Source organism: Ambystoma mexicanum, chromosome 14 (assembly GCF_040938575.1).
Source record: "Ambystoma mexicanum isolate Mex_15411 chromosome 14, UKY_AmexF1_1, whole genome shotgun sequence".
NCBI classification, from domain to species: Eukaryota; Metazoa; Chordata; class Amphibia; order Caudata; family Ambystomatidae; genus Ambystoma; species Ambystoma mexicanum.
Window position 1 is genome coordinate 666,467,493 of NC_090940.1, and position 18,091 is coordinate 666,485,583.

Consider the following 18,091-nt stretch of genomic DNA (forward strand, 5'->3'; position numbering starts at 1 on the left):
TTTTATTGGGGGGGTCCCCCCCGGGGGGGTCCCCCCAAACCCACCATCCCAAACCCCTACCCCAACCCTCCACTCCTCCCCATCCCCCCCAACACCCCCCATGGATATACCTTTAATTTTTTTTAAAAAGTATTTAATAAAACATTAATTAAATAATTAATTATTAAAAAACCCCATCCCAAACCCCTACCCCAACCCCCCCCTCCTCCCCATCCCCCCCACTCACCATGGATATACCTTTAACCATTTAAAAAAAATATGTTTTATAAAATATAATTAATTAATTATTTATTTAAACATTAATTCGAAAAAAAATCGAAAAAAATTCGACATTTTTGTAATTCGACATTTTTATTTTCGACATTTTTTTTCCGACATTTTGACTTTCGATATTATTGTATTCGACATTATGACTGGACACCTTTTGCGGCTATATACCAACTGGGTTTGTCCCATGGAATCTAAGTGCTCCAGTATCCTCTCTCTGAAATTGTTTGCTTGTCAGCTGAAGTCCAGTCAGATATGATGTTATTGTAACTGATATTAGTAAAAGTGGGTAGAACGGCAGCGGCAGCCCCCAATGCGGCTGCAATTCCTTCTGAGTCTAAATGTTTGTGTTTTGGCCCCGGTTGGGCTAGTTTCACGGTGCCGCCAAGTTGGGGAAGGTGCGCAATGGGTCAAGGTTTGGGTGGGTTTTCACACACTGCTGGTTGGGGCAGGGCGGTGAGGGGGGGGGTGGCAGAAGTTGGGGTAGATTGTATACAAAACGGCAGAGGAGTTGGGACTGGTTCCAAAGGGTGGCAACTGTTTTCTGGTACGGCACTCATCATGAGAATCAATGTTAGATGCTTAACCTGGGTTGTTCCGTAAACCGGTGATATGGCGGTCAGGATGATGTCCTGGAATGTCTGGGGGCTGACAAATTTCACGAAGACACGAAGGATTGTGGCATATGCACAGAGACATGGGTTTAAGGTCCTCCTACTACAGGAGACGCACGCTCTGAAACATTTATCGTCCAATATAGCACACACCTGGGGTCTCAATAGGTATTACACTCAATATTCCACTCAAGCTAGGGGTGTCCTGACACTTATCCATAAATCTTTAAACTTCACACTCCACACGTCCCACATTGACACAGAAGGCAGATATGTTATTTTACACTGTCCCTTGGCTCATGAGGACTGCATACTGGTCAACTTATACGCGCCCAACACTGATTCCCCCGAGTTCTTTGATAATGTGGCCTCCATCCTAATGAGATACCCAGATATCCCAATTATATGGGCGGGAGACATGAACCTGATAATTGATAATACGAAATACCCTAGACAGAACAACAACCACTCGCAGAACCACGACGCGAGCTGCAGCTCGACTTCGTGCACATATGGACGCCCTTAATCTGCATGATATATGGAGGACCCTCCACCCTCACGAACGGGATTATACATTCTATTCCACTGTACACGATATGTCCTCACAAATCGATTGTTTTTGCTTTATGGAGGGCTGGTGGGCAGGGTCTCGGACGTTAAGATCCTGGCACGCACGCTGTCTGACCATTCCCCTGTGCTGCTACAGATCCTGATCGGCAACGTGGGCCCAACATGTCCCGCGTGGCGCTTTAAGTCTGCCGCCCTGGCGGACATTGTATTCAAAGCTGAAATATTAGCGGACGTTACCACATTCTTCGAAAATAACAGTACGTCAGAGACATCGGAGGGGGTCAGGTGGGAGGCATTCAAGGTGTACATCAGGGGGATGTGCATCTCTAAAGAAGCAGGCATCCTGAAGGCCATTAGGCAATCCCTAAACACCTCGGAAACTAAGCTCAAAGCCCTTGAGCAGAAATACCTTGCTACACCGTCCCCAGAGATACTAGCAGAGATCAGATCTGAGTTAGAACAGTTCGAGTCACATGCTATGAGGGAGGTGCAATACCACGCCCGTCCAGTCGCCGCCCGCAGATATGGAGAGGGGGACAGGCCGGGTAGAACACTGGCCAGACTGGTGCGAGCGGAAGGCGGCAGGACCAGGATCGATTGTATATTGGATGAGAAGGGACTGAAACACTGGTCTGACCGCTCCATCCTCGACATATTTGCTACCTTTTATGCCGAACTATATGGCCCCTGGCCCGGACACTCAGATCAAGATCTAGATGACCTCCTAGAAAGCATCCCTATGACGGTTATCTCCCAGGATACCAGAGAGTGTCTTGAAGCCCCGTTCACACTAGAGGAAATAGTCCAGGTGATATCAGACCTTCCCAAAAACAAGGCCCCTGGCCCGGACGGACTCACCTCTGAGTTTTACCAGGAACATGTGCCAGTTTTAGCACCAGCACTACACGGGGTCTGGACCGAAGCACTTCGGTTACCGCACCCTCCCCCCCTCCTTACGGGAAGCCTTAATAACAGTCCTCCCCAAACCGGCTAAGCCCCCGGAAGAGTGCGGGTCCTATAGACCACTATCCCTCATTAATACTGACATGAAAGTCTTCGCCAAAATAATTGTAAATAGGTTTCTCCCTTTCATGACCCATATGGTTCATCCGGACCAGAGCGGGTTCATCCCTGGTAGGTCCGCGGCATTCAACATCCGTCGTCTATTTAACGTGATGTCCAGGATTGACCCGTGCGCTGATGCGGTGGCTGTAACTATAGATGCCCAAAAGGCCTTCGATATGGTCACATGGCAATACTTGTGGGCGGTGCTACAGAAGATGGGTGTGGGCCAAAACATGCTCTCCTACATAAAGCACTTATATACTGATCCGGTAGCCAGGGTCCTTGTAAACTCTGTTCCTTCCCCCCTCTTTAAACTACACCGTGGGACCCGCCAGGGCTGCCCATTCTCCCCCCTCCTTTTTGCGCTTGCCATCGAGCCCATGGCAGACCATGTTACAGGGCGTCACTCCAATAAAGGCATTCGGTTAATTGCTGTTCCGGAAGTAATCTCGCTTTACGCAAATGACGTCCTCCTCGACATCAGAAATCCCTCTACATACTTGAACCCGATTATTCGAGACGTCACCAAAATAGGCACTTTCTCTGGGTTCGAGGTAAACTACTCAAAGTCTGAAATCTTCCCCCTCACTGTAGCGACACAACAGCCGTCATGTGATTACCCCCTGCGCTGGTCTCCAAATGGGGTCAAGTACCTGGGGGTTCAGGTGTCGCTGTCCAAAAAGACCCTACTAAAGAACAATTATGAAGTCGCGGCTCAGCTCATCATTTCCAAGTTCTCCAAGTGGCGACACTCACCACTATCCTTGGCAGCCAAACTATCCTTGATAAAGATGATAGTGGTCCCCAAGCTCCTTTATGTTTTTACTAATGTCCCAATCTGGCCCGGAAAGCAATATTTCAAGGAGCTTCATTCGGAGTGTGCCCAGTTCCTCTGGCACTCTGGGTCGGTCCGCATGAAGTGGCAACACATGACAGCTCCATATGATAAAGGGGGGTTTACGGCACCAGACCTACAACTGTACTGGTACGCGGCCCAGGCCCAGCATGCCTCCCATTGGTATGCACTACAGAAACCCCCTCCGCATGTAAAACTCGAAAAAATGGCCGAGGAGGGAACTAACATTATGACCCTATTGTTGCACCGCGGGCTCCAAACGGAAGCCCAGGCAGACCCAGTGACTGCCACGATAAGAGCTTGGACTGCTATCTTACACACCGAGCAGAAGCTGCCCCGTACTATAAGTGACTCCCCTTGTGGTGGTTTCCGGGAAACGCCCCTACACACGACCGGCACCTCTCACGATACTTGGAACAACTTGGCTATCGAGGCCTGACAGACCTCTTCCCAGAGGGAAAGTTTATCACCCCCCAAACATGGCGCCCAGAACACACTAACTCCCTCCTTGAGATGCTTCAGTATTACAGGCTCCGAGCAGCAGTTCGTGCCATGTGGCCCTCGTATCCAAACGAACCCCCAGATTCACCCGAACTCCAGTACATAGCGAACTCTGCGGGATCCAAGGGGGTGTTATCCAATCTGTACAAAATGCAGCTGGGGAAGAAGGTGTTTGGGTCACTCAAACCCCGTGAGGCGTGGGCTGGGGAGCTCGCAATAGAAATACCTGAGGGGCTGTGGAGGAAGATGTGTGCACATACACGCACAGTCTCTCTAAGCGCCAGATTCCGCTGCATTCAATTTAAATTCCTCAACAGGCTTTACTACACACCGTCTAGGGTGGCGAAATTTGCTGGCGCCCTGTCCTGTGCATGCCCAAAGTGTAAATCTCCTGAAGCTGACCACATTCACATGTTCTGGACATGCCCTGCAATTCACGCTTTCTGGGTGGCTGTGGCGGAGGCGCTCTCCAAAATAATGGAGACCCCGGTGGATGGGAACCCACTTGCACTACTGTTTGGAGTCTGGGAGGGGGAAAGTGCAAGGAAAATGTCTAAGTTTTTGAATGTTGGGGCCATCGTCGCAAAAAGGTGTATATTGCAAAACTGGAAGAGGCACAGCCCCCCTACCTTCTCGATGTGGCTTAAAGCCCTTACTTGGACTCAATTGTGTGAAGAGGAATACATTGGGTCCTTGCCTCCCACATCACGACCCAAAAATGTGTGGACAGAATTCCGCAGCTACCTGAATAATAGAGACGAAGTGGAGCGGACGGCTTCCCCTCCCCAAGCACGCTCCGCCACACCATGTCACTGATTTGTGTCCCTTTTCGCCCAGGCTGGGCTGCTCCAAAAGCTAATTGTTCTCTCCAATGAGGCGGCACCCTGCCGTTATGTGTTGCTGGATGTTGTGCGATATTACCTGATAACTGTAATGTACCCTGTTCTATGCTTGTCTTAACTTTCTGCCAATAAACAAAGTTTTAAAAAAAAAAAAAGAATCTTTCATGAAGCTTGTGCCACCGATATAGGCCATCATTGTCACTGTAAAACACTTCCAGGATGCTAGTCCACACTATATGACATCAATGGCACTTTAAGAATCTTTCATGAAGCTTGTGCCACCGATATAGGCCATCATTGTCACTGTAAAACACTTCCAGGATGCTAGTCCACACTATATGACATCAATGGCACTTTAAGAATCTTTCATGAAGCTTGTGCCACTGATATAGGCCATCATTGTCACTGTAAAACACTTCCAGGATGCTAGTCCACACTATATGACATCAATGGCACTTTAAGAATCTTTCATGAAGCTTGTGCCACCGATATAGGCCATCATTGTCACTGTAAAACACTTCCAGGATGCTAGTCCACACTATATGACATCAATGGCACTTTAAGAATCTTTCATGAAGCTTGTGCCACCGATATAGGCCATCATTGCCACTGTAAAACACTTCCAGGATGCTAGTCCACACTATATGACATCAATGGCCCTTTAAGAATCTTTCATGAAGCTTGTGCCACCGATATAGGCCATCATTGTCACTGTAAAACACTTTCAGGATGCTTTTGTCTACACTCTTCATCATCAATACCATCAAGATGCTGGTGTCCATAGTATGTTTCATCATTGCCACTTTAAACCAATGCCACTTTGCAGTAGTTTCGAGATGCCGGGCTCATGAACTAATAAATTGAACTTGTCCGAGTCCGCTCCCCCGCCTCCCGCCTACATCCACATGAACACATGCACAGACAAACACAGCCACACATGCTTACACACCTACACATCACAACACCTCTCACTGTCACGCACACACATTCACACATGCTCTCAGGCATCCACAGCTCTCACACAAACATGCTTGCATACTCCCACATCTCACACCTTCAGTCTCACACACACTCTCTGGTGGATTGTTATCTGTCAGATGTGAAAGCCCTGACTTGTTTGATTTTTATTATTATAAAATGATGCAGATAATTTGGTTTTTGAAAGAGAAATCTGCTAATCAGACTGCTGTTTCATAAATATTTGATACACAATTATAGTGTGCCTTTCCTGAGACAGCCCCCTGACATCCTCAGAACCAGTCCAGCAGGGCATGTTCAAAGGTCACATGTGCATACCTGACAGCTGCCAGAACACCAAGTTAATGCAGGCAGAGGTGGCTTTTTAATCTTCTGCACCTCTATTTCCATACATAATAATTGTATTCCTTAGTCACTCTGGTGGCACATACATCTTTAAATGTAAGTCATGCCCCGTGATGGCACAGTGACTGCAAAGAACACACTATTTCCCTATCATCCCCAAAAGAATGCTAGCACATTCCTCCCAAGACACAGGAACCTCCATCAAGAGGACTTCTGGGAAGCATTGATTCAGAAAGGCAGCACTGGCATAACAAAGCCACTCTCACATCAGGGTTCTGACCACTTAAGTCCCTCTGAAGTCAGTAGGCATGGGACAGGGGGTGTTTAAAGTAGCCAGGAATGGGGGGGGGGGAGACTGAGAGATGGGTTACACCATCTTGGTTTCTGTCTGGGCTCTGTACCTCTTCCTATTCCCCCTTTCCTGCAGGCAAAGCCCTCTGGGAGTGATGTCAGAAGGCAGAGGGCACTTATTACAACCTCCTAGAGGGGTCTCCTTACAGCAGACCTGCTTTGGACTAATCCCTGTGATATTTCGCCTTTATAAGGAGGCGAAATCCTCTCCTTATTTGATTAATCTTTGCACTCTGAAAGAAGGATGCACCTGGAACTGTTGGGAATACAGTCTTTACCGAAGTGCTCTCCAGTGGAGGTGAAGGCACAAGCTTCCAAGGCAGGGGAAAGCTTGGCCCCCTAACCACCCTCAGGGAACAGTGGGGGTGACACTGCTGTTGGGCCCAGGCTTCTCTGCTGGCTATGCACTAGAGCCAGGTTCCTGCTCACTGGAGGCGATGGCTCCTCTGCAGGTACCAGCCAACTTCCTGGAGTGGAAGTGCAGAACTAAGGATGCAACCCACAAGTCGGGTAAAACTCGAAACCCTTATTCTCTTAGTGAACCGCTTGTGAGCTGCACCGACCCGGACATCACCTCCCTCTCCAAAGAGCTTTCATGCCATGTGACGTTGCTGCTTGAATTACACCATGTTTTCGACACAGTCAACCACCTCACTAACCTGACACCCCATCACCTCCTCAAGAAGTTCCAAAGGTGAATCCTTAAGCTGGCCTGCTGTTCCAAGAGTTAATCTTCCTGAGCCTGATGAGGTACTCAGAAGATTACAAAAGCTTCTAAGGGAATTACTTTTTTAGCCACCCTAAGGTATGATATGAGATGATAAGTCATTTATAATGCGCCTGTACACAAGTGTTTCTAGGCGCAACAAGACAATGAAGGGCAGACAGGAGGACAAAACAATCTTATTAGGCCTTGTGTCATTCAGATCGCGCAAGTGCGAGGGGGAGGGTGGAGGAGAAGTGCCGGGGCAGAGAGGAGGGAGGGAGAGTACGATGGAACGCGGAAAGTGCTGCAGGTAGATGACTCAATAAGTGCAGGGAGTCAGGGCACTGTAGGGTTGCAGATACAGTACCTAAGTGGTTGGGAGGCCCAGAGGCAGTGCAAGGGGCAACTGGTCATGCAGGAGCCTGGTCCTGTAGGTTCAGTGGGTGGCCAGGTAACCAGTATGTGCAGCAGACAGAAGCTTCAGCAGGGGTGAGGGAGAGAGAAAGCGGAAGTGAAAAGGAAGGTCTTGAGTTGCTTCCGGAACATTAGGTGGTCCTACTCAAGCTGGATAGAGGCAGGGAGGCTATCCCAAAGGGAGGCTCCAGCCAAGGACAGAGATCTAACCCCACTTCTGCCTGGAGAAGTGTCTCACACTCGGAGAGTTGGAGGTGGATGAGCGGAGGGCTCGAGAAGGAAGATGCTTAGGAAGAGAGAGTTCAATGTAGTGTGGTCTCCGGCCCCAGAAAGCCTTGTGGACCATGCAGAGGGACTTGAACTTGGTCCTTTCAGCCACAGGGAGCCAGTGGAGAGATTCAGGGCTGGAGAGACACGATTCCAGGGCTTGAGGCCAAGGACAAGTCTGAGTCCTGTTCTGGATTCGTTGAAAAGGACAAAGAGTAGAGACAGGCAGATTTAGAAGGAGGCTGTTGCAGTAGTCCAGCCTAGAGAGAACCTGGGCTCTGGAGACAGTGAGACACTGGGGGAAGGTGAGAAAAGGAGGAACACCTCTGAGGAGGTGCAGCTGATAGTGTGACTTCTTAGAGACGTCAGAGATGTGAGGAGAGAACAGAGGGTGAAGTCGAAGATGACACCAAGGTTTTTTGCCTCACAGGAAGGGGCATGTAAGCGGGCTCAGGGAGGGCGGCCAGAGTGAGAGAGGGAAAGCGGGAGCAGTTGTCCCAATGAGAAGGATCTCAGTCTTTCTGGCATTAAGGCAGAGATCGTTGGAGGGGCACTATCCCTGATTTTCGGATAGTCAGGTATGATCGAAAGACCAGAAGAGGCTGAGGGGAGCCTGAAGGAGAGCTGGGTGTCATCTGCATAACATTGAAAGTTAGAACAGGATGTAGAGATGCGGTGGGCCAGAGGTGCCAGGTAGTGGTTAAAGAGCCAGGGAGAGAGGTTAGACCCCTCGGGAACACCAAATGTAGAGAAAGAGGTGATAGAGAGAAAGGACCCAAGTTGGACCTGGGAGGGTCAATCAGAGAGAAAGGAGGCCAACCAGTGATGCCCAAGTTGTCATCGAGGCGATTGGGCAGGATGGCATGGTTGACCATATCCAAAGCAGCGGATACATCAAGGAGAATGAGGACAGAAGGAACGTTAAAGTCGAGATTAGAGAGCAAGTCTTCATAGGTGTTCAGTAGAGAGGTTTCCATGCTTTGGCTGCACTGAGGCCAGACTGGTGGTCATGGAGACAACCAACAGATTCAGTATGAACATTAAGCTGGGAGATGGCCAGCTTTTCCAAGATTTTGCCCAGGAAAAGAGTGATGGAGATCGGGCAGTTGTTTGCTGGAGAGGAAAGATCAGCAGAGGGCTTCTTAAGATGGGGGTGGGAAGGTTCCAGTGGCAAAAGAGTGATTGCAGAAATCGGCAAAGGCTGGAGCGAGCGTGTGGTTGTGGCCCTTGATGGTTCTGGAGGAACAGGGTAGGACCTGCTTTGACAAGACTTTCATAGATCGGACTTGTCTAGAAACATCATCAGGAGTCAACAAGGATAAGGGGGAGAAAGGAGGAGGAGAGGCGGCCGGATAGGGCTTGGATTGGTAGAGGGAGAGGAAGAGGAGGTAGAGGAAGAGGAGAGAGCAGACAGGATGTCCTGAGTTTTAGTGGTCAAATGAGAGGCCAGAGCCATGCAAAGGGCCTGGGAGGGGAAAGGAGAGGTGGAGACCGCAGCAGGATTGGCCAGCTCCTTGCAGATTTTGAAGAGTTCAGCCGAGTTGTTAGAGGCCACAGAGACGCAGGCTTGGATGTGGGCTCTCTTCTTGGACAGGACAGAGAGTCTGTATTGCCTTCAGAGCAGGAGGCAGGCCAGTTTCTCAGAGGATTAGCCTGATGACCTCCACTTTCTCTCAGCCACCCTACACTTGCGCTTAAGGGTGGTGAGGTCAGAATCATGGCAAGAGTTGCACTTGGATGTGGGCTTCAAACAGATCCTCATGACAGGGGCAAGGACATCGTGAGTGTTAGAGATTGAGAGATGAAGGTTGGAAAGGGCTATGTCAGAGTGTGCGTCACCCGCAGGAGTAGGCGGAGGAGAGAAAGTAGCGGCTGAATGACCAAGAAGGTGGGTGGCAGTGCAGGAGTCAGCTTAACCTGGTGGACAGAGAGAGAGACAGGTGCGAGGAGAGAAGAAAGTGGTCATTCCAAGAGAAAGGAGTTGGGTTGGGGGTCGAGAGGGGGATGTTCGACGAGATCAGAACTTCCAGGGTGTGCCCTGCAGAGAAAGCCTGGCCAGAGGGAAGAATAGAGAGAGAGAGAGAGAGTTGCAGAGCTTGTGAAAGAGCCCAGAGGAGGGACTAGAAACATCAAAGGGGATGTTGTGGTCTCAGGGGATGAGAAGTTTAGAGGTAGAGGCAAGGAGGGAGGAGGGGAGGTCAACCCACTCGGAGAGAAAGAGGGCGGCCTGGAGAGATAGAGAGCCTGAAGACCAGGCATTCAAAGGAGGAGTAGGCCTGCGCAGGAATGACAGAAGCAGAGATCCACTCTGGGAAGATCAGGGTTACTCCTCTTCCAGGACGGTTGGTTCTGGGTTTGGAGAGGATCTTGTAGCCATCAGGGAGGAGGATGTCAAAATTTGTGACAGAGCTGGCCATGAACCATGTTTCGGTGACACTGAGTACATGCAGATCGAGCTCTTTGAGGAGTCTGCAGATGTCAGAGGAGTGTTTGACAGCAGAGCAGAAGTTAAGAGTAGCAGTGTGGAGCAGATTGACATATTTGAAAGACTTCCGTGGAGGGCTACAAGCATGAGATACGCCCTGCGGAGGTGTTAGAGTTGCCAGAGAGTGGGCAGAGGAGGAAGGAGGAGATGGCAGGGTAGTCAGAGAGGAAGAAGAGGGTCCTGGAGAGGTCGCGGAGGAAGGAAGAAGTAGAGCACCCAGAGAAGTAGAGGAGGGTGCCAGAGAGGTGGCAGAAGAGGAAGGTGGCGGAAGAGCCAGAGAGATGTAGGTATAAGTAGCAAGAGAAGGAAGGACGTTGATAAGATACGGGAAGCGTGTATCGTAAAGGAGGCAACTGGGATGAGGGCCCTGAACCAAGATGGTGCCATTCAAATAGACATTAAGTATGGTCTTGGAGGAGTGGAAGGGGGTTAGGAGGACCTCCAACTGAGTGCCACCATTAATGGGAGAGGAGGAAAAAGGAGAGAGAACAGAGACCATATGGGGTTCCATAGGCCTGGAGAGGGAACAGCAAAGAGGATGTCGGTGAGCGTCTGTCTGGAAGAAGCACTGGTGGAGGTTTCCGTGATAGGGAGGCCTGGGTTGGAGAACAAGATGTCCCTTTTGAGCTTCTTCGACCAGACATAGTGAGAGGGGTCGGATATGAGTAGCAGTTAGAGAAGATAGGGGAAACTGAGAACACCATGGAGGGGTGCGGGGTGGAGAGAAAGGGGGGTAGCCCAAGCAGGAGGGGTGGCATGGTCACACTCAAGGGGCGCTCAAGGAGGGAGGCATGAGTTGGGTTCACACAAGGGGCATAAAGTGGGGGGGACAGGAAATAAAGTACAGAACACTAGGAACCCTAGAGAGACCTAGAGGAGTGAGAAGAGAATGCAGAACAAAGCAACAAATATACCATACAATAGTAACAATACTCCAGAGTGTGAGAGTGCAAATGCAATACAGAATACGCAATACCGGCAGTCCCAGGGGACCTGGAGGAATAAGAAGAGAGATGCAAGTGATGCAACACGTCTACAATACAACAGAGCGTGCCAGAGCAGAGACAAAACACAGGTAGGGCTGAGGGGGACGTGTAGAGGAAGGAAGAGGAAGAAGAGGGCCCAAGAAGCATGGGGAAGCACACATGGAACCGGCCGAAGGGGAAAGGACACGCAAGGCCAGGGGGCATGGGGGACAAACTTGCATGGGGAAGCGCATGTGGAAACAGGCAGAAGGGAAGGATGCGCATGGCCAGGAGGAAGTGGGACCTAAGTTGCGTGGGGAAGCGCACGTCGAACCGGGCAGCAGGGAAGGATCCGCAAGGCTGGGGGAAGCAGGGCCTAAGTTGCGCGAGGAAGCGCACGTCGAACCGGGCAGCAGGGAAGGATGCGCAAGGCTGGGCGAAGCAGGGCCTAAGTTGAGCGAGGAAGCGCACGTCGAACCGGGCAGCAGGGAAGGATGCGTAAGGCTGGGGGAAGCAGGGCCTAAGTTGCGAGAGGAAGCGCACGTCGAACCGGGCAGCAGGGAAGGATGCGCAAGGCTGGGGGAAGCAGGGCCTAAGTTGCGCGAGGAAGCGCACGTCGAACCGGGCAGCAGGGAAGGATGCGTAAGGCTGGGTGAAGCAGGGCCTAAGTTGCGCGAGGAAGCGCACGTCGAACCGGGCAGCAGGGAAGGATGCGCAAGGCTGGGGGAAGCAGGGCCTAAGTTGCGCGAGGAAGCGCACGTCGAACCGGGCAGCAGGGAAGGATGCGCAAGGTTGGGGGAAGCAGGGCCTAAGTTGCGCGAGGAAGCGCACGTCGAACCGGGCAGCAGGGAAGGATGCGCAAGGCTGGGCGAAGCAGGGCCTAAGTTGCACGAGGAAGCGCACGTCGAACCGGGCAGCAGGGAAGGATGCGCAAGGCTGGGGCAGCAGGGAAGGATGCGCAAGGCTGGGGGAAGCAGGGCCTAAGTTGCGTGGGGAGCACGAGTGGCAATGGGCAAGAAGTGTGGGGAAGCAAACGTGGAACAGGTAGAAGGGGAAGGATGCACAAGGTCGTGGAGTTGTGTGGAGTGCAAATGGTTGTCTCTTTTGGAGCAACCATTTTATACTACCCCTGGCTAACCTGGTACAAGAAAATAGAACTTAGAAAACAGTATGTTCATACTTTATGGAAGACTCTGAGAAGGAAGGCACACACCGGAAGCACTGCAGGCATTTTTTTCTATTTTCTAAACACCTGCGCATTCCCTGCAAAAAATAGCATTTACATGCATTTATATATTTGTTTGAGTGCCTTACTTTGGTATGTGTACTTTTTTTAGGCTGCGCCGATTCCACTAGCACCACCCCACATTATTTATTTATTTATTTGTTTGTAAAGCACCGAAAGCATGCAGGCATCGGGGCGCGTAACATAACACATGGATACTACACACAAGACTTTTAACAATCTATCTGACCTACTCTACTGAGTGTCGTGGTGATGGGTATCCATTATTTAAAAATGTGGGTTTTAATGTTTTTTCTAAAGGCCGGGTAACTTGGTTCTAGGCGAAGGGCTCGGGGTAAGCTGTTCCATTTCTTCGCTGCCAGCCCAGGGAACGCCCTACCCAGGCCTGTTGCCCCTCTGTGGGAGGGCACTGTGATTCTACCTTGTGCTTTAGAGCTCAGGGATCGATTAGGGGTATTCAGCCTGTGCCCCATCGCCAGGGATTTGAAATGAGTCTTCTCCTCGACCTTAGCCAGTGCAGTGCTTTCCAGTGAGTGGGAATGAGTTCGCACTTCTTCTTTCCTTTGATTATTGCCACTGCATTATTCTCCATGACCTGGCCTTTCTCCAGGCAGTACTTACTGGCCCGGAGCATGAGACAGTTCCCATACTCTAATCCGGATAATATGGCTGCCCTTGCAATAGGGGCACTGTTCTTCTCCTTCAAGAATGGGCGGATCGATCTGAGGAAGCGGAGCTGGTAGGAGTTGTTCTTATGCAAGTAGTGAACCTGCGCCTCTGCGCCCATGGAAGCGTCCATGAGGATTCCGAGAGTTTTAACCTGCTCTAACACCAGAATGCGGGTGTCCTTAATGTTAAATGCCTCGTAGTCTGGTCCTAACTTAGATCGGGCTTGATGGGAGCCAAAGATCCTCAACTCCGTCTTTCTACCATTAAGGCACATCCAATTGCCCTCCATCCAGTTCTCGATGATGTTATAAAGTGTCGATATTTTGGCGCTGTTCTTGAGATAGTCACCGCCCAGCTCGACCACCAACTGGGTATCATCGGCGTAGTTTGTAAAAAACGCTCCAACGCTTTCCAGTAACTCGCAAAGGCACCTCAAGTACAGATCAAATAGGAAGGGGGATAAGCTAGCCCCTTATGGGACTCTGTACCTTATATGAGTTGCCTTGGAAAATCCCCCCCTCCCCTCCTCCACGCTGATACTTCCTTGGAGCAGCCGGCCACTGTATCCAAGACCAGTTGGAACGGCAAGTCATTACTAAATCAAATGCGGCACTCAAATCTAGGAGCATAAAGAGCCCTGTCTTACCCTTATCTAGAACACGGAGCATGTGGGTCTGCACGTCCAACATGGCAGTCTCCGTACTGTGTGCAGTACGGAAGCCCGCTTGTTGATCGTGCAGAATAAGGTTGGCTTCCAGATGTTTCTGTAATGAGCCCCCCCCCCACAATTTCATACCCCACTTAAAGCCCTGCATGTGACCAGCCACCCCATTTCGACTTTTGAGAACAAGTTTTGCTTAGGTGAATTTCCCACTAGAAAGGAAGAGGTCGATCCTTGAGAAGGTGGCGTAAGGAGGTGGAAATTGATGTAACGGGCCGGACAGAGGGACCGGCCGATTGACACCAGGTCCTCTATAGATATTCACTCAAGTGCTCTGGCAGAGAGCAGTGGAGCTCTTTCTGGCCAGAGCTAAAAGCACAATAATAAGTGACTGCTCAGGAGTAACTCTATGAGTGCTTGATGGCCACCGTTGTTAAACAAGATGTCAAAGCCGGTCTCATGGCAATGAAATCATCAGTTTATTGAGGCAAGGCCTTTCATTGGATGCGGCTGTTTCTCTCCGAGTGCAAGGCCACATGTCTTGTCATAGGCCAGGACTCCTTTGTGTGTGTATGTATGGTGTCAGTCCCCAAGCAAGCGACAAGCCCTTAAGGGGCTGTTGAGTTGCCACGGAGCAGGGGCATCTCGAGGAGTCTGTGGTTGTCTGGGCTCTCTTTTGGAAAGGGAGTGATTAGCAGGTCCTACTGGACAGCTGTCTTTGGGGTGGGGCCAGTCTTCATATGCATAGGGTGCTTCACCCTTCTGTAATGGCCTGAAAGGCATAACAAACGATGCGATCGAGGGTCGCCAAGAGCAATGGCAGAGGTTATGATTAATTCAAAAGCATTCAGCCATCCGCCTCCAGTTTTACTATGGGCATTTCCAGGAATCATGTTTAAAGAGGGCAGACAAGGGTCCAAAGGGGCGGGGATAAGGGAGAAGCACCTACAATGGGCTCTGCCAAGGTTGGCATTATAAACAATGACACGCACAACTGTGAATTATAACATGCAACAATGTGTACGTTGGTAAAACCCTGATGTGTGTTCCCAGCATGCTGCAGGGATGGAACCTCTGTGTTCTCATTCAGCTGCAGACATGCCTGTCTCAAAATGAGAGTCAAGCATGTCTCATGGGAGCCAGGAAAGTCTTTGGGAGATGAGTTGCTGGAATGTAAGAAGAGTCACTGCAGTCGCACTGAATGCACGAGTAATGCAAGTCTACAACATGATTCGGCACCTTTGCTTGGAATTATTCATGCTAACATGTCATTTCTCCTTGAAATTGTCCATACACCTATAATTTGGTAATACCTTGGTTCTGGGGTTAACTTGTATTAGAACCCTGGGCGAGTGAATAACCCTTTTCCATTGGCCAATTTGCAGGCTATAAGAACCGGTATAGCTTGCAGTTTCATTATAGCACGCAAATTACTTTCTTCAGATCGGAAAGTTGAGCTATGTTACAGTGCTTAGAAGCAGGAGGAATATGGCATGGTGCACTATGTAAATGCATGATCCTTCGCTTCAGGGTACATTTCCCTTATTTCCCAAGCAGGGACAAGGCCTAAACGCCGTCCTCCGGTCCATGCTCCTTCATATAAGGTCAAATAGTCCTTCTCGCTCCTGTGTGGGACCTGCCCCAGAACAAGAACGCTGATGGACACTGCCATGGCTGACCAAATCGAACTAGCATGTTGCCATGAAGCGCCTTCAATTCTTCGTGGCAAAATGCTAGCCCGACGATATAAAACAATTCTATACACCATGTAGATATAGTGTTTTATGCCTCCAATCTCAGGTTATTTTGGTATTGCCTGTACTGTGGAGCAGAAACGAAGGTTCAGAATTAATGTATGGTTTCTTCCGCAGGCACGAGACGCGAGCGGTGTGGATATCGCATTATCCGCCATCGACGCCATTCAGATGACCAAACGCAGTATAATGCCAAGTCCAAAAAAGCCATTGACCTGGGAGGACGAGTGAAAGACATTGTCCCCAGTGCCATGAGCCCGGAGCATTTCCTTTCAACACTAGTCGAAGCGGAGCCCCCCGATATCCTCCTGATGACCAGCACCAGCAAGCCCTTCACGGAGGCCACCATGATGTTGTCCTTGACGAAGTTGGCCGACAAGGAGCTGGTGCACATGATCGGGTGGGCCAAGAAGATACCTGGTACGTTTGATGTCCTGACTGCAAAATATCACTCACATAGGATTGAACTTAGAGGTTCCTTCAGGAGTTTAGTCAATTTCAGATGCAAATGTCTTCTGCTGTTAGGATCGGAAAGCTGGAAGGTAAGGAAGGAGCAAACATTTATCCGAAACCTAGGCTCTGTGAATCTTTCTTTGTGAATTGGTACGATTCTGCAGTGAGGATTGTACTTCTATAGTCCCTCAGATGTCCTGACTGAGGGAAGTTCCATGAAGCATATCATTCCTGCGGAGTGTGATATGCTGGGCACAGACACCAGCACTTACCATAGTTGCAAGATACCTCGGTGCGTTAAGCACTTGCTGCTCATCTGTATGTTACTTGTCAGACAGACCTAAAAACCTAACAGCGCCACATCTGGCTTTAATTTTTAAGAGTTTGATCATATGGCTGCCTAGCTCTGAGAAGCACACGCTCAGTCTGCCACACACTTTCTTCACTCTCGCCCCCATGTCTAGGTTAGCCTGGCTGTTTGCTTCTGACATCCCCTCTGGATACAGGGTCCCAGACATAACCACCTCCTCCACGAACACCTTTTGCCTGCATCGTACCACTCATGCGAGAAGGATTAGGCCCAAAACAATGGAAAAAGCAGAAACCAAGACATACATATCTAAAAGCCTATGAAAAGATGCTTGCTAGAGCAGAGAGACATGCAAGGACAACGAGGCAAGCCACATGGAGGCCCTCCAGTGGAGGAAGAAGAAGCAGACTGGATCACAGCAGGCAAAATGAGAGAAGGTCCCAACTGAGCCATATACACAGAAGAGCCAGAAGGCCAGGAACCAGAGGCCGCAGGAGTTGGCCAAAGACTGGACCTCATAGATGTTCCAAGAAAGGTGCCCGCTGTCCACAGTCATCTGGGGGAAAAAGCAATAGTTGTCATAGAAACTAAGGAGAACTTCAGGGAAATGGAAGTACTTAGTAACCTAAAGGGATGAACATTGTTTGCTATTTGTGGGACACCCTATCTCTTAATGTGAAAAGGGCACCAGATTACTTCCTATAAAAATTGGGAAGGACACTATATCCCTATTGCGACAGTAGGAAGGGCACTATATCCCTATTACAGCAGTAGGAAGGACACTATATCCCTATTGCGACAGTAGGAAGGGCACTATATTCCTATTACAGCAGTAGGAAGGGCACTATATCCCTATTGCGACAGTAGGAAGGGCACTATATCCCTATTGTGATAGTAGGAAGGGCACTATATCCCTATTACAGCAGTAGGAAGGGCACTATATCCCTATTACAGCAGTAGGAAGGGCACTATATCCCTATTGCGACAGTAGGAAAGGCACTATATCCCTATTACAGCAGTAGGAAGGGCACTATATCCCTATTGCGACAGTAGGAAGAGCACTATATCCCTATTGCGACAGTAGGAAAGGAACTATATCCCTATTGTGATAGTAGGAAGGGCACTATATCCCTATTACAGCATTAGGAAGGGCACAACATACCTATTGTGACAGTAGGAAGGGCACTATATCCCTATTGCGACAGTAGAAAGGGCACTATACCCCTATTGCGACAGTAGGAAGGGCACTATATCCCTATTGTGACAGTAGGAAGGGCACTATATCCCTATTGCGACAGAAGGAAGGGCACTAAACCCCTTATAGAGAGTCTGAAGGCTATCAGATCCCATATCAGTGAACTGGTCCCTATGGCTCTGGATCAGGAAGAAGTGGGCTAGACACTTATCTCCTGGCTGGATTACAAAGAGTGAGCTGGGAGCTGTAACTCTATGAAGAGGAGATGTGATAGAGCAGTGGCTGGGCTAGACCTGAGTAAAGAAGCGGCCGGATGCTACAACCCTGAGGATATGAGCTTCAGGCAAGTTGGGTGTCGGCGCTAGATTCCGGTAACTGTGGTCAGTTCAGAGAACCAGCGGAAGGCCAATATCCACCCCAGAATGGAAATCCTGGCACTGTTTAATATAACGCATTCTAACACTGTTTGTTCTCCTATGTCCCATCCACTTTCCTCCCTACTGATGGGAGTCTGTCCCACAGGGACGGGACCAGAGCCTTTTACACTGCAAAAAAGTCAACTTCCCCTTTAAATTTG

General features: G+C 49.7%; 1 protein-coding gene across 1 annotated transcript in view; it reads left to right on the top strand.

The window, feature by feature from the left end:
• Positions 1 to 18,091, top strand: part of ESR2 (estrogen receptor 2) — a 607,028-nt gene that overhangs the window by 487,267 nt on the left and 101,670 nt on the right. Inside the window, exon 5 of the mRNA XM_069638222.1 lies at positions 15,674 to 15,976. Coding sequence (XP_069494323.1) covers positions 15,674 to 15,976 — 303 coding nt within the window. The remainder of the gene's footprint in view (positions 1 to 15,673; positions 15,977 to 18,091) is intronic.